The sequence below is a fragment of the Aethalodelphis obliquidens genome, unplaced genomic scaffold, assembly GCF_003676395.1.
Source record: "Aethalodelphis obliquidens isolate GAN/ISIS:26980383/991018 unplaced genomic scaffold, ASM367639v1 scaffold10, whole genome shotgun sequence".
In the NCBI taxonomy this organism is placed as follows: domain Eukaryota; kingdom Metazoa; phylum Chordata; class Mammalia; order Artiodactyla; family Delphinidae; genus Aethalodelphis; species Aethalodelphis obliquidens.
The window spans coordinates 15175453-15200605 of NW_020837954.1; the positions used below are offsets into that span (position 1 = coordinate 15175453).

At 36.2% G+C, this 25153-nt stretch overlaps 1 protein-coding gene across 1 annotated transcript; it reads left to right on the forward strand.

Annotated features, from left to right (window-relative positions):
- Positions 1-4334: 4334 nt before the first annotated feature.
- On the forward strand, positions 4335-24057 carry GEMIN2 (gem nuclear organelle associated protein 2). Its single transcript, XM_027111105.1, has 10 exons — positions 4335-4564; positions 4969-5053; positions 6425-6514; positions 6784-6843; positions 9475-9588; positions 11266-11310; positions 12466-12534; positions 15620-15730; positions 17454-17512; positions 23636-24057. The coding sequence occupies exons 1-10, from the start codon at positions 4362-4364 to the stop codon at positions 23673-23675; spliced, it is 876 nt and encodes a 291-aa protein (XP_026966906.1). The 5' UTR covers positions 4335-4361; the 3' UTR covers positions 23676-24057.
- The last annotated feature ends 1096 nt before the right edge of the window (positions 24058-25153 follow it).

A 25153-nucleotide genomic window follows, 5' to 3' on the forward strand; every position in this document is an offset into this window, starting at 1 on the left:
AAGATCCCACATGCCGTGGAGCAACTAAGTCCGTGTGCCACAACTACTGAGCTTGCGCTCTAGAGCCCATGAGCCACAACTACTGAGCCCACGTGCCTGGAGCCCGTGCCCGCGCACTGCAACGAAGAGTAGTACCCGCTCGACACAACTAGAGGAAGCCCACGCGCAGCAACGAAGACCCAACACAGCCAAAAAAATAAATAAATAAAATAAATAAATTTAAAAATGGATTTCTATTAAAAAAATAAATAAAAATAAAAGAAAGGAGCTAGATTTGTATTTTTACTTTAAAAGAGGAGTAAAGTTTTGGGTTTTGTGTTCCATAACTAAACTAGACTTCACCTTAATTTTCTGCCATCAGTGAGCTTTGTTGGATCTGGACTCCAAAGCCTAAGAACAGCATTCTCAGACAGAGATAAAGAGACTGACTCTGCTCATGCCCAGAGGGTGTGACCCAAGACCAGGATCCCCTTGCGTCTAACTTAATTGCCTCTCTCTAATCTACAACCAGTGGGTCATAAAGCCTCTCATTTGTGCTGAGCTGTATCTTGTGGAGCATAGTAAGTTTTAGAGCAATGGTTCATAAGTCTGACCACCCAAGATAGAATCTCAGCTCCATCTACTTCCTACTTGTATGACCTGGGCATGGTATGTAACATTTTCTGAGCCAGTTTCTTCATCTGAAAATAAAGATAACAATCATACTTACCACTTAGAATAACAACACATTGTGAGGATTGAATGTGATAATCTATATAAAACATTTGGCCCCATAGAGCCCTAAGAAACAAAAAAGCATCTTCTGAGAGCCTGAAATTGGCCTGCCTCTATCAGTTGGCCCCAGCTGTTGTTAGGAGCTGCCCGGGCACTCACAGCCAGGCCACACTATTCTTTTGTTGAATCTAAACCATATCACAGCACACCAACATCAGACAAGAACACTCAGGAACCCTGAAGGATCATGACCAAAACAAGACTACTCTGTAATCGTGTCTCTGAAGTCTGACAAATTCAAGAAGATTGTCCAAACCTCAAAACGACCGAATACCTCCCTAACCTGGCTAATATGAGTGACTGCTGCTTCTTTACCAATTACACCATTAGCTTCCCTTCTTTCTTCTACTTTCTAGATAAGAGTGATTAAAATACCTAATCACAGAATTTGTCAAGTGTTCAGATGAGCTGAGGAGAGAACTCAGCTCCCAGGTGTCAAAGAAGCCAATCAAAGCAACAATGAGCCAAAATGAATACAAAAGTGAAGCCCGTAATCACTTACTGTGATTGCATAAGCAAGACTCTAAACCTGGTGAAAGCACAGACTCCCCCAGTTCCATTACCCCCATGGAATGGCATGACTGGTTGAGGGTCATCTCACTCTTGAGGGGGTCCCAAACAAAAGACTCCTGCAGATTTATGGAACTGGGGCTGGGGATGGGGGCAGCCTTAGGAGTGGAAAACTACTGAGTACTGACTCAGAGAGGTGAAGTTTCCCATGAAGGAGACCTCCAAGTGGAAACACCTGAGCTAGGAATGCAGCAGTGCATTAGAATGCCTGGCTAGGGAGGGCTGTTGTTGACTGCAATTCCCTTCAGAGACTGCAATGCATTGAATGGGAGCATCAAGTCTGGTGTGGAGAGGGCAGGTTTCCCTGTGGAGCCTGTCAGGTAAAGGCTTTGTAACTGGCGTATAGTCAGGCCTAAAAAAAAAAATCACACATAGGTTTTTAACCAGGAGCTGGACTCCTCAGAATTATCCCCATTTCTTGACAGCAAAGCTCCACTGTCCCCAGATCACCTAATAAAGCCCAATGCTTACCACAGTGCCTGACACATAATAGAAAACTGATAAACATTAATTGGATGACTGAATTTATTAAAGTTCAATGGCATAAAGAGGCAAGTTAAATTTTAAACTGTAGCCAAGGAGAAAAGAACTGACAAAGTATGGTAATGTAGGAGAAATTCTAGGGTAGTAAATCTTAAAGAATAGGGAGGGAAAAGATTAAATGGATGGGCTAAGTTATGTTTCTCACTTGGAATTCTTCTTAAAAATCTCAGTTTCAGAGTCCTACAACCAATAAACAGACTCAAACTCTGGAGAAAGAGAGTTATAGGACACAGGAGTCTGTATTTTAAATAATTTCTTCCAGATAATTCTTATATACACTAACATTTGAAAATAACTGAGCTGCTTAAAGGGATATAAAATACAGGGACACATTTTGCATTTAGCTCTGTAATTTTGACTTAGCAGATGCCATCATCGTCAATAAACAGCCATTGAGCTCTGTTCTCATAACCTTCATACTACTCCTACAGCCAACCACCAATGTGAGAAACACTGAAACAGAAAAGTCTTTCCACTGTAAACTGAGAAGTGACTGGAAATCTTTGAAAACAGGGCACCGGAAGTAGTTTGGTATCTTAGGAATAGTTCTTCCTAGAAAGAGGCTAAATGAAATGGTTATTATAGTTTTAGAAGTTCAGCTTTCTAAAAATTAAGTTTTTTTCAGAATAACTTCATCAACCAAATAGTTTCTTCTCAACTGTCCCATATCTCACTGAAACATTCAAAAATACTTAGTGCAATTTCCAATTTATAACCATATTTAAAATGTGTTCCAATGTTCATTCCTTAATTCTTTTAAGTCAGATTAGTTTTAAAGAGTAGAAAGTAACCCTTATAAATTTTTACTTTCCTCTCTCTTGAATGAATTTATTCCTGTGTATTTAAATTTTTAGCACCATTTCAGAATCACTGATGTACTTTATAACTCACATTTTCTTTTGAAAAAAAATTTTCTTAATATTTCCCAGGACAACCTTTGTTCCATTCTGCTATTCCTCCCCTTGTTCCCTTCATCCCTGTGTAGTTCTGCCATGCACTTATACATGGAGTCCAGTATTAAGAATTGTTCCCTTGTGGTTGGTCTACTAGGTTCTTTTCTCCAGAAAAGTGGGGATAAATTGCTAATAAGCTAGTTTAAAAAAAAATGTATTTGTAGGAAAATCCAGAAATGACACAGTTTACTTTTTCTAATTTGTTCCATTTGTTCTTAATCATTACCAAAACGTTTGGTGACAGTATTTCTCCATATTTCTTGCTAATAAGCTAGTTTCAAATATATATATATATTTGTATATATGTGTATATTTGTATATATATATATATATATATGTAGGAAAGTCCAGAAATGACACACTGTTTACTTTTTCTAATTTGTTCTTGATCATTACCAAAAGGTTTGATGACAGGAGCATTTCTCCATATTTCTTATAAGTTTGTTTCTCCCAAAATCAGTAAAATTTTTAACCAAATAATTTTCTAGTTTGACTGCAGCCAAACAGTTTCTTTCCAAGACTCCCAATTGTTTAGTTACCATTCATAAGCACTAATTCTTTAGCTCTTAACCTAAGGACTGTCCTTAGTTTGTCTCCAATTTAGAAAGTTACATTCTGGTTTTGAAATAATTGCTTGCAAGCTAAAGACAGTGCTTTAAGAAAAAGAAGAAAAAAAGCCTGAAAAACAAACAAACCTTAGAAAACAAGTCAATTGTATTCACTCACAGCTTGTTTAGAAAAACAGATATAGTACTTTGATTGTTTCTTGCAATTTGTGACCCAGCACAAGTTAACTTAATCCATTTCTGCCTTGTTTCCTCACCTGCAAAATGGAAATAAAGTACCCCCTCAGAAGATTGGCCCTAAGATTAATAATGATAACTTCTAGGTGTTGGCATTAACTTTATTCTTTGCATTATCTAAAGAAAGAGATATTTCTGAAAAAGTGATGGCTACTCTAGTAGTAATATTCACTTCAGATAAATATAAAGTGATCTTTGGCGCAGCCAAGCACAAGAAATTCCTCTGGGAAATTAATTTTACATTCATTTGGCGTCAGATAAATCTGGGTTGGAATTGGTTTTCCTTTTTCGGAGAAAGTTACGATTGTAGTACTTAACCCCTCTTTCGGCCGATTTCCTCCCCTACAAAACCTGGATAATACCACGTACGTCAAAAGGTTGTAAAACTTAAATGAGGAAATGCATGTGATGCATCTACCAGCGGTTTAAGAATTTAGAGCTCAATAAATGATAATCACAGTAACCTGGTCGTTAATTTAAAAAACATTTAAAGTTCCCTCACTACTAGGGATGCATAAAAGTTAATAACCCTCAGTCTTAGAAGAGTATAGAGCGTTAATACCCAGAAAAACTTCCGAACTACTTTTACTAGGAACCAGCCTCGCAGTCTTCATTACTCCACCGGAGCCTTAACCTTACCACAATCAGCAGGTTCGCTCATGCGCAGTTACGCCCCCAAGCCCAGCCTCTTGCTCAACTCCGCGCCAAAGGTGACAACATGTGCGCCTGCGCTGTGACCCAGACCTGGCGCATGCGCTGGGTGGGACAGACCGCATTGAAAACTATGGCGTGGGTACCGGCGGAGTCTGCAGTGGAAGAGTTGATGCCCCGGCTGTTGCCAGTGGAGCCCTGCGACTTGACAGACAGTTTTGATCCCAACGTACCTCCGAGAACTCCCCAAGAATACCTAAGGCGGGTCCAGTGAGTGATTTGACCCTGTGCGGGTGGGCTGGTTGTCCTTCCGCCCTTGGGCACAGCGCCCAGTGCCCCGCTCGACCCTTAAGTGTGATAAAGCCCCACCTCTGTTCCTGTCCCCCATCCACTGTCGGAACAACATTCCTTGATTACATCTTTGCGTGAGCGAGTTTCTATGAGCTTAATTTTGTTAAACCTGATTACTTGTGACAATATAGGTGCTCTTAGATTTCTTCCACATAAGAAATTTTGCTTTCAGTCAACATAATTTCAGAAATACATTGTTTAGTACCTCGATTGCAATTCTGAACTTTTTTTCTGATTTTATAATGAACCATAGAAGTGGATCGCTTGCTTTACTATACATGAGCAATAGTAATCACGTTTTTGTACTTATTTCTTATTTGTAGGATCGAAGCAGCTCACTGTCCAGATGTTGTGGTAGCTCAAATTGACCCAAAGAAGTTGAAAAGGAAGCAAAGTGTGAATGTTTCTGTGAGTTTTATTACCCGTCAGAGGATTTTTTTTCCCTCCCACAAATTAAAAGACCAAGGCTCTCCTACAGTGTCAGACAGTATCAGTTACGATGTAGGTAAGATTTGACTACTCCGTACTAAGTTGTACTTTTCCCCCCAAACGGACAGCTGGCATTTACTGCCTCCAGAGAGGCTTTTAGTAACCCTGGCATTCGTGGAGATTTGCTCATAATACTTCAGGAACATGATCCAATCCTAAAGGAGTCTTTCAATAGGTTACTTATGCTATCCTTTATTTTTAAGGTACCTTTTTCCAGTTCATAATTATTATCAGGCTGATCTTTAGTGTAGTTTGCATGTTTTGGATTGGACTGGGTTTTGTTTTTTAAAAACAGAAACCCAAATATCACACTTTTCTACCTACTTGCCCACTGTGAACCTTTTCATTCATTTATTTATACAACACATATTTTACTAAACAACAGGCACTAGGAATACAACAGAGGATGAGACAGAAAATGTCCCTACCCTTGTAGAGTTTACATTCTCCTGAGGAAGACAGTAAAAAAAAAAAAAAATTAATTACATACTGTGACCATTGTTGTGAAAAAAAGTAACATATAATGACCAGTAAGTAACTGGGAGAACTACTTTAGATAGAGTAGCCACAGAAGGTCTGTTTTAGGAGGTGCTATTTAACCAAAGGTAGGAGAGCAGCAGTTTTTAAATTGTGATAATTCCTTTTTCTTTTATGTTCTAAGTAATTCCTTTATCTGATGTTTATAATCAGGAGATTTAAATTCAGACACTGTAACGTTTCATATAATTCCTTTTCAGAAGTTTTTAGTTGATGGAAGATGATATCTTGTATACCTGGCTTTTAAAAAGTGACCACATTAAGTTTTATTTCAAGGCAGTATGTGATCAGTTGTGACCTCTGTGCTGTTTTGGAAGGTAGAAGTAGCCCTTATAAAGTCAAGCATCTGAAATTATTTGAGTACTTTCTGCTCATACCAAAATTCTTTATTTGGTTTATATCTCTCTTTGTTTCAAACTGTTTTGCTATTATATTCAGTAGAAAGGTAGGACTAGATTATATCTTCGAGTCTCATGTCATGTGGATTTCTTAGAAACTCCAACTATAAACCATTCCAGATTGCTTTTACTAAAGTGACTATATAAGAGTCTTTTCCTAATGTTTTAAACTCAGACATAAATAGTAAAGTGAGTTGCCTCCTTTTTTACATCTGCAAAAAATACTGTCTTTCTTGTATCGTCTTATTTGCTTTATTATTCACTTTTCATTTTGATTCTGCTTTTACTTTGCAGAGGTATGAGATTCTAGTTATAACACTAACATTGATTCTAACATTTATGAACTGATCTCTAGCTTTCAGGATGCCAACCTGCTCCTGAAGGATATTCCCCCACTCTTCAGTGGCAACAGCAGCAAGTGGCACAGTTTTCAACTGTTCGACAGGTAGGTGTACTTTAATCATTTAATCAAATTAAACCCCTCCCTCCCTCGGACTTACTTCTGTTCTTAGACTGTAGTTGGAAAAATTGGGGTTTCTAGTGTATAAAGATAAGAATATTCATGAATAAATTACCAAATTATTATAATCATTAGACATAATACAGTTGAACATATTTTCCAAGTTTTAGAATTGTTAGAATGTTGTGCAGCAATTGCTTTCTTTTGAGTTATCCATTCTTTGAAGATCATTTGTCTACCTTATCTTCCTTTAGAGTGTGAACAGACATAGAAGTCACTGGAAATCACAGCAGTTGGATAGTAATGTGACCATGGTATGTAAGTTTCTCTGTTTAGATTGTACAGTGTATAACTAATATAGTCCGTATTTACTTCCAGTTCTTAAAGATTCACTTGTTTAATCCATGTTATTTTCATTCTCTCCCATCTATCATAGTAACAGTTGCATTATCTTAATAGCCTGAAAAGGATAGAGTCAGTAATGCAAGTTATTTTTATGACAGTTTTAAGCTGCATCTTGAGAGACTTTGGATTGGTCTTTACAAGTTTTTAAAGGTTCTTCTAGACATTTGCTTTTTAGGAAATTGAATGCATTTTCAGTATTTACAAAAAGATTGAATAAAGGCTTATTGGATTTTCCTCATGAAGTAATGGTGCCAGTATCAGTGAGTGACATTTTAGTAAAGCTGGTCATGCTTACTGGAAAGTAGTATTTCTTACTTTATCATCCTAGATATAATTTTAAGCTTTTTAGTAAATATCCTATATGTGGACTACTGGATAAAAAAGGGTGTTGGGGAAGAGGTGGATACATTGTTCCAGGACAATCCTTTTGTGTGTGTGTGTGTGTGTTACGCGGGCCTCTCATTGTTGTGGCCTCTCCCGTTGCGGAGCACAGGCTCCAGACGCGCAGGCCCAGCGGCCATGGCTCACGGGCCCAGCCACTCTGCGGCATGTGGGATCTTCCCGGATCGGGGCACGAACCCGTGTCCCCTGCATCGGCAGGTGGACTCTGAACCACTGCACCACCAGGGAAGCCCCAGGACAGTCCTTTTAACCTTTTAGGGAGTCTTATAGTTTTCCTGAGAATCAAATGAAAGGTATTTATTTTCAGAGGGAAAAAATGTACCTATGCATACAATTTTGCTCACAGTTTCAGGTGGTTCATAGATTTCAGATTTTAGAAGCTTCTAGGCAGTGCTTCCTGACATCTTTTACGCGATGACACATTGGGATAAATGGAGGAGGCTGCTCCCATAGCCTAAACTACCAGCTGAAAGCTAAGAGATTCAGTGTAACCTCTCTATATGCTTCTGTATACCAGTTGGAAGCTCTGCTCTAGGAAAAGTGTGGTAGACACTAACATCACTTGCCCAAGATCATTTAACTCATAAAAGGTATAACTGAGATTCAGACTGAACTTTGTCTGACTCTAAAGCCTTTCACTGTGCTGTGAGGCCTCCTAGTAAGAAGAGAGAGAAGGCAGTAGGTAGGTAGATAATATTTTTTCTTGCTCAGTCTAAGGACTTTTGGGTACATACTTACTAATGCAAAAAGAAGCTCATTAGTAACATTATGACAAAATAATTTTGTCAAGAAAGAAATGACTGAACATAATTGATTCAATAAATGAAGATCATCCATCAAAACAGTAGACTATTACACAACAATAACATATGTTCATCATGGCAGATGTAAACATTATGTAAATAATAAAATGAATTTTTAAAGCATGCTCTGATAGCAACTATGTAAATATGAACATTGATTGATCAATTGATCCAATCATTTATTAAGCACCCACAACATTTAATAATTAGGATTTTCAGTGCTACCTGAAGCAGAAACAGTCTCTGACCAGTGGAGTAATGGGAAAAGATGAATTGTTCCAGGACAGTGGGTTTTTATGTTTTAGGGGTCTCATATTCATTCTGAGAATCTAATGAAAGTGGTTTATCCTCGGGGTGGGGGAAAAACTGCACATATATGTAAAATAATTTGCAAGGTGATGTGCCCAGATAAACCTATTGTTCTGTTAACTGAATCACTTTGCTGTACACCTGACACTAACACAATATTGTAAATTAACTATACTTAAATAAATAAATAAATAAATTTTTTAGGAAAAAGAATTTTTAATTGTTCTGTTAAGATAGCCATATTGAACTGAATGGTCCTACTTTTTTTCATCTGACAATGTAGAATAAATCTACTCCTTCTTTAATTGGACAGCCCTTTCAGTATGTGGGGTATGTAATCATGTCTCCTTCCATGGGATGAACATCCTTCATTCTTATAAGCATTCTTAGTGTATTTTTTTTTCCATACCAATTTCCATCTTTATCACCCTCCTTTGAACACATTCTTGCTTGTCAGTGTTCATTAAAGTATGATCCAAACTAAACATGTCCCATCTATGGTGTGACCACTTGGGTGCTGTATTGGTTTGCTAGGGCTGCCATAACAAAACACCACAGACTGGGTGGCTTAACAAACAGTAATTTATTTTCTCACTGCTTTGTGGGCTAGAAGTCTAAGATCAAGGTGTCAGTGGGTCTCTCTCAAGGCCTCTCTCTTTGGCTTGCAGGTGGCCGTCTCCTTGCTGTGCCCTCACGTGGTCTTCTGTATGCACGCCCATCCCTGATGTCTCTGTGTCCAGACTTCGTCTTCTTACAGGGATGCTGGCCAGATTGGCTTCGGACCCACCCTAACCACCTCATTTTAACTTAATCTCTGCTATAAAGGCCCAGTCTCCTAATAATCCCATTCTGGAGGTTAGGGCTTCAACATACAGATTTTGGGGGCACACGGTTCACTCCATAACAGGCACTATATCTTTGTGTTGAGGTGGTGGGAATATGGAGGAATCCTCACTTCTTTTTTCACTACTCAGTATAAAAAATATATACATAGGAGTAAGTAAGTTCTTTTTTCTTTTCTTTTAGCCAAAATCTGAAGATGAAGAAGGCTGGAAAAAATTTTGTCTGGGTGAGAGGTTATATGCTGAAGGGGCTGTTGGACCAGCTGCAAGTGAAAGTCCTGGAATCGATTATGTACAAGTAGGTGATAATGTGGCTAAACAAACAGAAAAAGGTCATAATTTTGGTTCATGATTTAGTATAAAGACTCAGCAAACTACAACCTGGGGCAAATCGAGTCTGCAGATTTTTTTTGTATAGTCATGAGCTAAACATAAAAACAATGGTTTTTATGTTTTTAAAAGGTTGTTAAAAATAAATAAATAAATAATATGTGACTGAGACAGTGTGTACCCTACAAAGCCTAAAATACTTACTTTCTGGCTCTCTGCAGAAAATATTTGCCAGTATTTTCTCTCAGTTTATTGTATTTTTGACTTAAAAATTGGCAGCCTAGTTTCTAAAACAATGCATGTTTTAGCTGTTTAATAATTTTGTGAGTTAGGATTCTTTTTTTTTAATGATTAGACGTGGGTCAAACAATGAGTTATGAGTAGTCAGGGAAACAAAGGAAAACATATGACACAATTAGGTATTTTAAAATGCTTAGTAAATTGCATATTCTGGAGGTAAAATGCTGAGGGTATATTTAAATTTCACATGGCTTTATTTTAATCATAAATTATGTGGCCAGCTGCTTCTTGTCCTTCAGGATTCACCTGCCCTCAAGTTTGCAGATGTTCTTATGGAACCCACTGCACACATCTGCATTACTGGTAACTCCCTATACTATGTTGTTCTGTTCTGTTGAGTAGGTATTTATTGTTTTCTATGTGGTGCTACATTGTGTTTTTCCCATTTAAAATTAGTTTATCCTGCAAATGTAAAACCTCCAAAAATCACTAAAAAAGACCAAGACCCCAGTTAAAAAAAAAAAAGGCAATGGATATAAAGAGACATCTCACAAGAAGGAAATACAAATTGTTCTTATATGAGAAGATTCCCAAACTCACTTATAATAAAAATATTGCTTGTAACTCCACTGAGCTGGCATTTTTCAGATAACATACTGGTAAAGAAAGTTTGACACACTGTGTTAACAAGGGCTGGGAAAACGAGCCCTCTTACACATGGTGGTGGGAGTGTAAACAGATTCAGATCTCTGAGGGAGCTAATTTAACACTATTTCTTATACAACATATGTTCTTTTGTATAATATCCTTAACATATGTTACATTTCAAAATGTTTCAATTTTACAAAGAATTAATATATATTTATTTAGTTTGTTATTACAAAATACATACAAGTGAAATATATACCACATGAAAGAACCATTTAAGGACACAAGAGTTTAATGCATGTCCTCTTAAGTTTCTCACAGGTCAGTACTGTTTTCATAATCAAGGCTCCCAACATTAAACTCCAAAGTACTTTTTAATTGAAGCAGATTAGGTTTGAAAGAACTCATTCAAGTGTCCTTAATTCCTGAAAATGTTAGCTTTAGCTAAAGATTTTAAAAGTGTGTACAACATATTAATATCATAGTATCATTTTTTCAATTTCATGCTTTAACATCCTAATTACTAAAATCATTATTTTAAAATTTACATATTCAAATATCAAGACATTATTTTCTTGGGCATTACCAACATAATAGTTCATGGAATGTTTTATTGTAATGGACAATGAAAGAATTTACTTTTATCTATTTTTTGTTTTTAAAAAACAGTGTGTTGAGAAATTCACCAGTTTGAAAAAAATGTACCCCCTGCCTCCATAATACCATTTAGTAAATTTCAGTCTCATTTTTCTTTCAGATTGGTTTTCCTCCCTTGCTTAGTATTGTTAGCAGAATGAATCAGGTAAAATCTAATAAGAATTTATGCATTCTTTTGTTTGCAATGTTTGTTAAGGTATTTGAATACATTTACTGAATATATACAGTATGCAAGACCCTGTCCTAAACTCTTTAACAGTTCTTATTTAATCCTCACTACAACCCTATATGGGAAATTATTATTAATATCCTTTTTTAAATAGAGGAGGAAACAAAATTGGAGATTAAGTTACTTGCAGTTGGTTTTTCAGCAAGTTTTAATGGCAACACTAGAATTCAATCCCAGGTTGATCTAATTTCAGAACTCATGCTCTTGATCATGGTGCTAAACTATTCACATGTATACATTTCAGTTATAAGTCTTAGATTCTGGGATTTGAAATAAATACTAAGGTTAGATTGCTATTTCTAGTTGCAGATGTCCTACACACTTCATTAAGAATGAAATTTGAATTTCTTGGATCAAAAGGGGAGAAATATGGATTTTGGTTCTTCAGTCTTTCAGAACTAGGAACTCTGTTATCCATTTAAAGAGCAAATAAAAACTTTGATTGTTTTGCATTCACATAGCATTGGGTACCCTTGGAAGATAAGTCATACTCTGTTGTAAATCATATACTGGCTGACAGTTTTACTTACTTGATCATTTACACTAAGGTACTGTAGTAGTTATACTAAATTTGTTGAGAGTGATTTTTGTAAGTGTCCATCTATATTTGCATAAGCCCATGAATATTTTCAACAGTTTGATAATTCTATCTATATAGCTTAAAACTGATCTTTCTCTAGCTAACTTTGTCTTTAGAGTTGTACTCTGCTTTAATGAAAATAAGCTGAAGGTATTTATGCAAAGGTTTTTTTTTTAAGAGTATGTGGAATTTTTTTTTTAAGTAGTTCCGAACTAAATTAGTAGTTACAAACTAAATCCTAGGATTTAAACCAAGGTATTGATAATTGAAAGTATATAAGAATATTTGTCTACAAAGCCTCTTCTCACTGAGTGTGCCATCTAATCAAATTACTAAATAGAGTCACAGGTTTCTCTGGAAGCCTAAAGAATGAGGCCATTTTAAACATAAGAGTTGCTTTCTAACTGAACTTAATGAAACTCAGGTTGAACTTGTTAGTGTTGTATTACTAATGCTGTTCTTTCATCTCTTCCCCCCGCCCTCCTTTTTAGGCAACAGTAACTAGCGTCTTGGAATATCTGAGTAATTGGTTTGGAGAAAGAGACTTTACTCCAGAATTGGTAGTACTGCATCTTTTTCTTTTCATAATGCAGACAAAATTTATATACTTATATATAAGATATGGCTTTACATTATTTATATATATGTCATATATATACAACTATATGTGTAATGCAAGCAATGGTTGTTTGCAGTAAAATAAGGAAATTACACTAGAATGTAAATCAACATACTACTTCATTCATTGAGATAGTCTTGCATTGGGGAAAAAAAGTCAACTAAATAGTTGATTTATATCCTGGGAGAAGCTGCTTATCTTGTCACAGATCAGTAATAAACAGACTGGCCAGTCTGCAGACCCCATTTCAAATAGCACTGACCTAAAGAACTTTGAAATGCATTTTCTAAAATGGCTTTGAAATCCAGTTCACAAAAGCATATCAGAAATACCAGTAATGGCAAATATATGTGCCAGGCATTGTTCTAAGGATTTTATATATAATAACTCCTTGAATCCTTTGATAACCTATGAGCTGTTATTTCCATTTTACAGATGAGGAAACTGGAGCACATGGGAATTCAGTAACTTGCTTGAGGTCACACCGATTATAACTGGCAGAACTGAGACTCATGCCCTGGCAGTCAGGCTATACTCTCAACAACTGTGCTGTATTACCCCTCTATTTTATTGCTTTACACTCACAGCTTACTTTTCACCTTCAAAATTGGGTAAATTTGGTAGACATTATATAAATGAATTACCCACTTAATCCTCTAATAAGAAATTTTATTATCCTTTGGAGTTATAATTTAAAAAACAAATATTTTTCACAATTGAGGATATTTGCAAAAGAGTGTATCTGAGGCTCCAAAACTTCCTGTCAAAATAGATGATATAATCTTTGCCCTCTAGATGCTTATAGTCTGCTGGGAGAGACAGATAAAGCAACATTACAGTACAGTGTATAAGTTTCCCAGGCTGCTATTCAGCCAGGTGGCTTAGATAAGTCTCTTCCATAAGTGTAATGATTATATTCTTTATCACTGGATTTTCATTTTTTATTTTTATATTTTCATTCTTTTAAATCTCTAACATATAACATGTAATTTTGAAGGGGAAAAAAATCCATGCTTAAATCACTGTTTCGATTGAGTGGTCAGACATGTCTTTTACATAGTTGTTACTAATGTATATATTCTGGTTTTTTAGCTCACATTTCACATATATATTTCTATATGATAATGTAATTCACATAATTGCCGTTGTCTAAATGTCCGTGGTTTACTTTGATTCTCATTATTGACCATTTGGATTCTTCCTTATATTTTACAATCATGACTAAATTATAAACATTTGTACTGATTTTCTTTTTTATTATTTCTCAGGATATTTCTAGAATAGAATTATTGGATCAAGGTTTTGTAAGCTTTTGTTACATCCTGCTTGCTTTACAGAAGAATTGAACCCGTATATAATGACATCAGCAATGGATTCTTAAATTTCTCTTCCCTACAACCCTACTTTAAGTTGAACCTTATGATATTGCCCTTTTTGTAGGTTAAAAACATTTGATTATCAACAATTCCATATGGTTCAAGCTATCACTTTATAATTTGTTTTGGTTTTTCAAATTTAGTAAATATATAGTAGTACTTCAAAGTAAATATAATTTATGTTTCTTTCGTTATCAGTGACGGAAAACTTTTTCCATGGGTTTATATATTAGCTACATCTTCAATAGATAACTTGGTTCATATTCTTAGGCTACTTTTTCATTGGAATCTAGATATTGAGCTTTAAATTCTATATCAGTTCTTCCTGTCTGATAGCGGCAACCTTTTAGCAGTATTATTTATCTGACGTATTTTCCTTCTCTTCCTTTAGTCTTTATTTTTTTAACTCTATTGTAAGATTTTTGGAGCTTTTTTTTTAGCTTTTAAAGATTACCCACTCAAGAGGTGATAATTTTGGCTTTTCCTGTTGATTTAATGAAAATGTATTACCGAACAGTGTGGCTAAATTTGCCAAAGGAACCATTAAAGTGTTTCTGAACCAGTGATAGCTGATATACTAAATTTTAACCTGATTAATCCTTTGAGTTTTATTTTGAGTAACCTGTCTTTTAAATCAACAGTGTTCAATTCCTCTAAGTAACCATACCATTAGAACTCTAGTACTGAGAATACCAATGTTTAAAAAAAAACCTTGTGTCACAGGAAGTTTGCTTATCATAAACTAGCAAAAAGAAAAAGGGACCTTTTAATTATTTCTTGGGATTACTTGTCTAATATTGTTTGAGAAATACCACCTTATTTTGCCAACTAAGTGTGATGTTATTAAAGAAGGTTTTCAGCTATTTAGTTTTGCTTTTATTTTTTAGTATTGTCACAGTGTGCTCACTGACTTTGAGAAAAGGAATCTTTCAGTATAGATACATCTTAGACAATCAGTAGAGATTTAAGCACCTTCTAAGTGTAGAGGCCATTTGAATACCTGAATGCCAGCTTTATATTGTAAATTTATCCCAGAAAGTTTAAGTCAAGTTTAAATGTATACCAGCTTTTTTCGTGTAGAAGAGAGTCCCACTCACTCTTTATAAAAGAAACCTGGATGTGAATCTTTTTTTTTAATGTTATTTTTTTTTTATTATTAATTTTTATTGGAGTATCGTTGCTTTACAATATTGTGTTAGTTTTTTGGATTTCCTTCCCATTTACGTCACCACAGAGCATTGAGTAGAGTTCCCTGTGCTATACAGTAGGTTCTCATTATCTGTTTTATACATAGTATCAATAGTGTGTATATATATATATATATATATATATATATATATATGTCAATCCCAATCTTCCAATTTATCCCACCCACCCCCAGATGTGAATCTTTTTGTTTAAGAAAAAGTCTTATTGATTTAGGGTTGCTTGAGGAGCTAACTTAGTGTGTTACACAAATTGCTATTTAAACTTTGTTCTAATATTCTTCAGGTTTCCCCTAAAGTGATGTGTTGCTCAGAATAAACTCAGTCATATATACTGCTGGTGGAAACATAATTTGATATGACCTTTCTGAGGTACAATTCGGTGATTATAAGTTAAATTTATGGTGCAGTTTGCTTACTTATTACTTTTTAAAATTCTATATAGGGAAGATGGCTTTATGCTTTATTGGCTTGTCTTGAAAAACCTTTATTACCGGAGGCTCATTCACTGATTCGGCAGCTTGCAAGAAGGTGCTCTGAAGTGAGGCTTTTAGTGGTAAGTTCAAACTTAATATTTCAAATCAGAAGCACTCACCGATTTATGTGGTGGTAAAGAACGATTTCAATGAAACAGGAAAACATGGAATATTTGATTAGTCAGGATTAGATTTAGTTACATAATAGAAGAGTCCAAAATAACAGTAGCTTAAATAAAATGTAAGTGCTTTTCTCAGACAAAGGGAGTCTGAAGGTAGGCAGGTTAGATCTAAGGTGGCAGCGACCCAGGCCTTTGAGTTCTGCCACATGTGGCTTCCATCCTCAAGCTCACCTCATAATCCAGGATGGCTGCTGGAGCTTCAGCCATTTTATTTCACTATAGGAAGCTGGAAAGAAGAGCAGAAGGTCGTCCCCTACAAAGAGCCTTCCCAGAGGTTCTACAAACACATCTGGCCAAAATAGCTCATTGGCCAGAATTTAGTCACATGGCCATAAGGAACTATAGGAAATGTTTACTTTAGTTGGGTGACAGTGTGCCCAGCTAAAAATGAGATTCATTTGCTAAATAATAAGGGGAGTCAAGAAGCCAGAGTGGTCAACTAACAGTCTGGCATAATAATTGTTTTGAATTTCTCCAATCAGACCCTTCCTCTAACTCATACCTGCAGCATTACAATATAAACTAATTTGATGCCAGACTAAGTTCACTTTTGATTTTTTTTATTCCTCTTTACTCCTCCACAAAATGTATACTTGTTCTTCATTGACTACTCCAAAATATTTTCATTAAATATCCATGATATGGCACAAACTAACTTATATAGCCTGTACTCTGAGCAAAATGTACTTGTCACTCATTAAATATTCCATAAGCTGTGTTCCTAGACTTTATTCCCTCTCCAGAAGTGCCTTTTCACTCTCTTCTAATCTGCATCTATATACCATTTACTTTTCACAGTCTGGCTCATATCCTGTCACTTTCTGTGATACTTTCCCTAATCCTCACAATTAAAAATAATCTCTTCAGTGATCTGTTTTTCCAGTATGCTTTGTATCTTTTTTATGACACTTAACACATTTTTCCTTTAATTAAAGCTGATATGGATATTTCCTCTTCTGTGCTATCAGCAGGAAGTATGTCTTATTCATATTGTTAAGTTCTTGGCACATAAAGGAATTGAATATGCTGACATCATTGAAGTGTGTCCCAAGTTTGAATAATGTATGACATGTCTGTTATAACATTACTCAGTGAGTTATTGTGACTATTCCTTGAAATGTATAAAAATAAATTTCATACTCTGTAAGACTACCTTCCATGTGTCTTAGGTCTGTCATTTTAACAGATATTTAAAGTGAACTTTATAAAATGTATAGTTCACAAACTACTTCCATCGTAATTGAGAACTCTGATCTGGAATATTTTCTTTGAAGTATTTTTATATAATTTTTTTCCCTTCGTGCCCAGTTAGGACACAGGGTTTTTTTGCTCCTTTACTTGGAACCAGGAAGAAGATCTCTCCCAAGTTATCCTCCTTAGAGACCTCAACTCTTATTTCTTTTCGGGACCTATTCAGGACCTTTCTTTAAAGGATGATCTTAGATGTTTCCCAAGGAATCATTAACTCTATAGTTTCTCCTTTTTCTTTGACATTTTCTATTTCCCTGTGATTATTTCTATCCTGTAATAAAATGCTCATGTTTTCCATCTTGAAACTTGTTTCAAAAATATTAAGGGATAACAGACTACATTTTAAACTTTTTCTCTTTCTTTTTTTTAGGACAGCAAAGATGATGAGAGGGTTCCTGCTTTGAATTTGTTAATCTGCTTGGTTAGCAGGTAAGTAATCCTTGGCTTCTTGCTTTATGATAGCATTATTAATGGTGGTGGAGAGTATTGTTTCCATTTTACAATGAGGAAGTTGAGGTATAAGGAAACAGTATTGTGTTATCACAATTCCCTTTATTTCTAGTTTTTTTCTATAAATAATGCTGCATTGAAGATCCTTGTACATACAGCTCTATATTTTCCAAAGGATAAATTCCTAGAAATAAGTTAAAGGGCTTGCATGTACTTCTTTTTTTTTTTTTTTAATTTTTATTTATTTATTTATTTTTGGCTGTGTTGGGTCGTCATTGCTGCGCAAGGGCTTTCTCTAGTTGCGGCAAGGGGGGGCTACTCTTTGTTGTGGAGCGTGGGCTCTAGGCGCACGGGCTTCAGTAGTTGTGGCACACGGGCTCAGTTGTTGTCGCTTGCGGGCTCTAGAGCGCAGGCTCAGTAGTTGTGGCACATGGGCCTAGTTGCTCCACCGCATGTGGGATCCTCCAAGACCAGAGCTCGAACCCGTGTGCCCTGCATTGGCAGGCAGATTTTTAACCACTGTGCCACCAGGGAAGTCCCAAGGGCTTGCATGTACTTCTAAAACTGATATATTTATTGCCAGTTTGCCTTCCAGAAAGATCATACCACTCTGTTCCCACTAGGTGTCAATGAGAGTGCCCGTTTCCTATTCAGCACTGGGCGTTTTCAGTTGATATAAATATTTCCATTCTGATAATAAAAAGATACAAATTATTTTTATTTGCTTTTGTATGATTATCAGTAAGGGTAGAATATGTTTGATTGCAGTTTTTTTTAATTGCTACTGTCCTTTGTTCATTTTCAGTCAGGGCATGTTTTTATTTAGTATACATTTGATTTTATTGCTTACATTAAAATTTCACCTGGAATTTATTTGAAAATGTCTTCATATTCTAAATTCTTGTGTGTGTGTGTGTATATATACACACACATATTTATTTTAGGTCTCTTTCTGGACTTTATATTTTTCTTCATTGGTCAGTGTTTTTATTCCAATGCCAATAACTTTTCAAAGCTTTATAGTATTTTTAATATTGGGAGGGTAAGTAATCCTGTGTTCATTTTTCCCTGCCCCAGACAAGATACTTTTTTTAGAGTGTACACACATTCAGCATGTAATTTCTTTATCTACAGTAATTATGCTAATGATGATAAATAACACTTACTTGGCAATTTGTGCCAGGCATTTTTCTTAGTGCTTCAAAATAGGAACTCATTTAATCCTTAGAAGGTAGGTAGTATTATCAGTTTACAGATGAGGAAACCATGACAGAGGGAGGTTAAATTACTTTCTTACCATCACAGAACTAGTAAATGGCAGAGCTAAGATCCAAACTCCAGAACTAAGCCCTTAACTATGCTGATCACAAACAAAATTAATACCTACCTCACCTGAGGTAGGTATAATTTACTATTATACTTAGTAAATACTTACTCTCATTTAGTAAGGATTAAATGAGAGGATACAGTGTTGCCCTAGGCGCAAATATACTGTATCTCTAATTCTTAAAACAACTCAGGGTTTTTTTTCCTTTACAGATGAGGACACCAGTTCATAAAGATTAAGTATTGATAATTGATGGTTCAGTAAGCTAGTACTTAATGGAACCAGAAACTTAAATATATCATCTGACTGATATTTTATAATATGCAATTATGAGAGAAGAAATGTCCAAGTGTATTGGGTCATGATTTTTTTTTTTTTTCCCCTCAGAAAGTTAGGTAAAAATGGAAAAAAGTTCTAGGACAGGAAAGTTCTAGGACAAAGTTCTAGGACAGTTCTATAGACTTCACTTAGGAAAACTTATAGAAGGTTATAGCAAGCTTGGAAAAAAGATAACATAGGCCTCGACTCTTTGCAGTAACAGCTTCAATGTAAGTATCTGTCATTGTTAGGACAGAAAACCCAAGAGGGTTTTTTATTGTTGGTTTTGTTTGTTTGGGTATCTTTAAGGCAAGAACTGCTAATTCATAGAAATACCTCGTTACATGAGTGGGATCCCATTCAAAAAGGATCCAGTAACTGTTAGCTGCCTTAATTGTTTTACCAATGGTAATTATTTTTTAAAGCTTCTTATTATGGAGTTGTTTAAACCATAAAAATGTTGTAGAATAAACCCCCAAGATAAATCCATAACCCAGCTTCAACTGTTTTGTGATTGTATTTTAAACAAATCTCGGACATGTCATTTCTCCTGTTTTAGTGTATCTAACTGATAAGGGCTTTTAAAACACATGACTGTAGTATTTGTATCACAAATTTATTGAATAACTAATAAATTTCAGAATAACTCTATAGTATCGTCTGATGTCCAGTTCATGTTTCATGTTCCCTAATTGTCCCAGGAATGTCTTTTTACATTCGAATTGTTCAAATCAGGATCCAAGTGCGATGCACTCATTACATTTGTCTAATATGTCTCTTAAGTATCGCCATCAACCTCTTGGGTTTTTCTTGCCATTTTCTTGTTGAAGAAACCAGGTCCTTTGACTTGTAAAATTTCCCACATTTTCGTTTTGACAGCTAACTTCATGATGGTATTTAATGGTTCATCTATCCTCCATACTGGTAGGTAGGTCTAGAGGCTTGATTATATGTAATGTGTATGTTTGTTTGTTTGACAAGACTGTATGTGTGCTATCGTGTCACATCAGGAAGCATATAATGTCTAGTTGTCCCACTTTTAGTGGTGATAAAGTTGACCATCGCATTCAGGTAAAGGGATATTGCAGTCAATATTCTTTTTGATGCTCAAATTTTTCCATCTTTGGACAGTGGGAGCCCCTCAGATCAATTCCTATGCTTTTTGTTATATAACCTTAGTGGTCTTTTTTATTTTACGGCTTTCTTCCTTTCTAGTATGCCAAAATGACTCAGATGTATCTTGGACACTTGGCTCCAGATCTGGAATCAGTCTTTTCTTTTCTCCTGGGAGTGCTGTTTCCTGTTTTAAAGTAGAAAATGGTGTCTAGAGTCCACAATTTGGACATTAGGGAAGCTAGTTGTTATTCGTTTGGTCATTGCATTTAGACCTTTTCACTGAACAGAGCTAGGAAGTTATGTAGTTTTTAGAAAGAGAAAAATAAAATCATGAGTTCAAATTAATATTTCAGTTCTAAGTTAAGACTACTTGATTTTTTTTTTTTGCGGTACGCAGGCCTCTCAGTGTTGGCAGGCGGACTCTGAACCACTGCACCACCAGGGAAGCCCGACTACTTGATTTTTATTTAATGTTTTATTTCTGTTCTTCTGTGCTCAAAATTCTGGTTTCTAATAATATTAACATAATTTTTGGCTTTATCCTGTAATATTCACATAATAGTTTCAGAATAATACTAACAATATTACTGATAATAAAACTATTGAAATCAGTTTAAGAATTCTTTTTTTCTTGGTTGCTTTACAATGTTGTGTTAGTTTCTATTGTACAGCAAAGTGAATCGGCTATATGTATGTATGTATATATATATATATATATATATATATATATCTCCCCTCTTTTTTTGGATTTCCTTTCCATTTAGGTCACCACAGAGCACTGAGTAGAGTCCCCTGTGCTATACAGTAGGTTCTCATTAGTTATCTATTTTATACATAGTATCAATAGTGTATATATATGAATCCCAATCTCCCAGTTCATCCCACCCCACTTTCCCCCTTGGTATCCATACGTTTGTTCTCTACGTCTGTGTCTCTATTTCTGCTTTGTAAATAAGATCATCTATACCAATTTTTTCAGATTCCACATATATGCATCAATATATGATATTTGTTTTTCTGACTTCACTCTGTACATTTAAAAAATTCTTTGCAGTTCTCTTTGTCACTGGTATGTCTCACTAGGGATATCAGAACATCATGTTTAAGATCACTTGAAATTATTCTCCTCTGTGTGGTTATGCCACCAACCTAGTATAGGAGAAGGTTCATTTGGTCATTTTCTGTTTTTATTTAATCTTTTATAATTTCATAAAATATTTACATTGTTCCAAAGTTAAAATTATAATTCAAGGTACATTTTGGAGCATTTTAGAATCCACCTTTATCCTCTGTAGCGTCTTTTCTCCCTTTTGTAGTTATCCATTTTATTGTTAATTTTTGATTTATCCTTCCATTCACTGTTCTTTGAAAAAATATAAGCAAATATATATAAATATATCTGCATTTCTGCACATGCTTACAAAACATAACATACTAAGCATTCCATTCTGTACCTTGTTTCTTCACTTAATAGATCCTGGAAATCACATGGTAGCAGTGCAGATATTTCCCTCATTTTTTTTTTTTTTATAAAAGCCTCATAGTCTTCCACTGTGTAGATGTATCGTAGTTCATTCAGTCAGTCCATTTATTGATGAATATTTGGGTTGTTTGTGATCTTTTGCTATTACAAGTAGTGCTGCAGTTACTATTTTTAAGTATACATTAAATTTTTTTTAATTGGAGTATAGTTGATTTACAATGTTGTGTTAGTTTCTGGTGTACAACAGCATGATTCAGTTATCCATATATATATTCTTCTTCAGATTTTTTCCCCTATAGTTTATTACAGGATATTGAATATAGTTCACAGTGCTATACAGTAGGACTTTGTTTATCTATTTTGTATATAGTAGTTGGTATCTGCTAATCCCAAACTCCTAGTTTATTCTCCCCCGCCTTTCCTCTTTGGTAGCTATGTTTGTTTTCTATATTTGTGAGTCTGTTTCTGTTTTGTAAATAAGTTCATTCGTATCATTTTTTTATTTTTATAATTAATTAATTAATTATTTTTGGCTGCATTGGGTCTTCATTGCTGTGCACGGGCTTTTCTCTAGTTGCAGCGAGCGGGGACTACTCTTCGTTGCGGTGCGCAGGCTTCTCATTGCAGTGGCTTCTCTTGTTGCAGAGCACGGGCTGTAGGTGCATGGGCTTCAGTAGTTGTGGCTCATGGGCTCTAGAGCACAGGCTCAGTAGCTGTGGCGCATGGGCTTAGTTGCTCTGCGTCATGTGGGATTTTCCTGGACCAGGGCTCAAACCCGTGTCCCCTGCATTGGCAGATGGATTCTTAACCACTGCGCCACCAGGGAAGCCCTGTATCATTTTTTAGATTCCACATATAAGTGATATAATATGGTATTTGTCTTTCTCTGTCTGACTTCACCTAGTATGATGATCTCTAGGTACATCCATGTTGCTGCGAATGGCAATATTTCATTCTTTTTTATGGCTAATATTCCATTTGTGTGTGTGTGTGTGTGTGTGTGTGTACACGACATCTTCTTTATCCATTCATCTGTTGATGGACATTTAGCTTGCTTCCATGTGTTGGTTATTGTAAATAGTGCTGCTATGAACACTGGGGTATGTGTATCTTTTCAAATTAGAGTTTTCTCTGGATATGTGCCCAGGAGCAGGATTGCTAGATCATATGGTAATTCTATTTTTAGTTTTTTTTTTTTTTTTTTTTTTTTTGTGGTACGCGGGCCTCTCACTGCTGTGGCCTCTCCCTCTGCGGAGCACAGGCTCCGGACGCGCAGGCCCAGCGGCCATGGCTCACGGGCCCAGCCGCTCCGCGGCATGTGGGATCCTCCCGGACCGGGGCACGAACCCGTGTCCCCTGCATCGGCAGGCGGACTCTCAACCACTGGACCACCAGGGAAGCCCCTATTTTTAGTTTTTTAAGAAACCTCCATACTGTTTTCCGTAGTGGCTGCTCCAATTTACATTCCCACCAACACTGAAGGAGGGTTCCCTTTTCTCCACACCCTCTCCAGCATTTGTTATTTGTAGACTTTTTTGATGATGGTTATTCTGATCGGTGTGAGGTGATACCACATTGTAGTTGTGATTTGCATTTCTCTAATAATTAACAATGTTGAGCATCTCTTCATGTGTCTTGGCCATCAGTATGTATTCTTTGGAGAAATGTCTATATAGGTTTTCTGCTCATTTTTTGATTGGGTTGTTTGGTTTTTTGTTATTGACTTGTATGAGCTGTTCGTATGTTTTGGAAATTAAACCCTTGTTGGTCGTATCATTTGCAAATATTTTCTCCCAGTCCATAGGTTTTTTGTTTTGCTTATCGTTTCCTTTGCTGTGTAAATTCTTTTTTTCACCAGGTACTTTGACCAACGTGACTTAGCTGATGAGCCATCCTGATAATAGCTGATCTCTCAGGGATAGAAGATATTTGTAATGAAGGCAGCCCAAGTCTGAGGAAGTGCAATGCCAGTTCAAGTACAGATTGCATCACATCTTCAGCACTATGTGAAGCGTCTTCATCTTAACCTGTGCAACTCAAGTTGATATTCAGAAGATAGATTGTGTTGGTATGAGTATCCGAGGTATCTTTGAAAGATGTTACCCAGTTTTTGCTGAACAGTTTAAATAGTTTTCTGTAATCACATGCTTTTAAAACAAATCGAATGATTTATTGGTGAAGCATCCTGCACAGAAACTGTATGACGAAATTGTACAGAGGTCGTTGGTGCTGTTTCATTGTTTATTCACATATACACATATAAAATTTTATTGAAAATGTGTTTTGGTTACTAAATTTTGTTTGACTATTTAATAAAACAAAAGACAATGGATAAATGTCCTTAGTATTAGAATTAAGATAATCTAGATTATATGGCACGTGTATTCATAGTCAGCAACAAAATTAGTCTAACATTTTCCCTTTAAGCTCTATACTTTTATTTTTAAATGCTTTCTTTTTTTTTTTTTATAAATTTTTTGTTTATTTTTGGCTGCGTTGGGTCTTCATTGCTGCGCGTGGGCTTTCTCTAGTTGCGGCGAGTGGGAGCTGCTCTTCATTGTGGTGCGCAGGCTTCTCATTGCAGTGGCTTCTTCTGTTGTGGAGCACAGGCTCTAGGCGCGCAGGCTTCAGTAGTTGTGGCTCGCGGGTTCTAGAGCGTGGGCTAAGTAGTTGTGGCGCATGGGCTTAGTTGCTCCACTGTATGTGGGATCTTCCCGGACCAGGGCTTGAACCCGTGTCCCCTGCATAGGCAGGCGGATTCTTAACCACTGCACCACCAGGGAAGCCCCTAAATGTTTTCTTGTATAAACAAAACTTTTTCTTTACAAGTAACTTTCAGTAGTACCCTAAAAGGTTGACTGTTTTAATTTTCCTGTCACATCTTTTATTCATATCACTTACAATTTATCTATTCCTTTCTTTTTTTTTTTTTTTTTGGCTGCGTTGGGTTTTCATTGTTGCGTGCAGGCTTTCTCTAGTTGCGGCGAGCAGGGGCTACTCTTCGCTGTGGTGCCCAGGCTTCTCATTGCAATGGCTTCTCTTGTTGCGGAGCACGGGCTCTAGATGCACGGCTTCAGTAGTTGCAGCACACAGGCTCAGTAGTTGAGGCACATGGGCCCTAGAGTGCGCAGGCTTTAGTAGTTGCGGCATGTGGGCTCAGTATTTGCAGCGCACGGGCTGTGGGTGAGCGTGCTTCAGTAGTTGTGGACCGCAGGCTCTAGAGCACAGGCTTAGTAGTTGTGGCACATGGGCTTAGTTGCTCCATGGCATGTGGGATCTTTCCGGTTCAGGGATCAAGCCCGTGTCTCCTACATTGACAAGTGGATTCCTAACCACTGCGCCACCAGGGAGGTCCCAATTTACCTATTTCTATATC

Excerpts from the sequence above, each read along its gene's own strand:
- GEMIN2 (XM_027111105.1), top strand. The coding sequence starts at position 4,362 with ATGTGCGCCTGCGCTGTGACCCAGACCTGGCGCATGCGCTGGGTGGGA. Across the intron at positions 6,844-9,474 it reads TGGATAGTAATGTGACCATG|CCAAAATCTGAAGATGAAGA; the intron begins GTATGTAAGTTT and ends CTTTTCTTTTAG. Across the intron at positions 12,535-15,619 it reads GAGACTTTACTCCAGAATTG|GGAAGATGGCTTTATGCTTT; the intron begins GTAGTACTGCAT and ends AATTCTATATAG.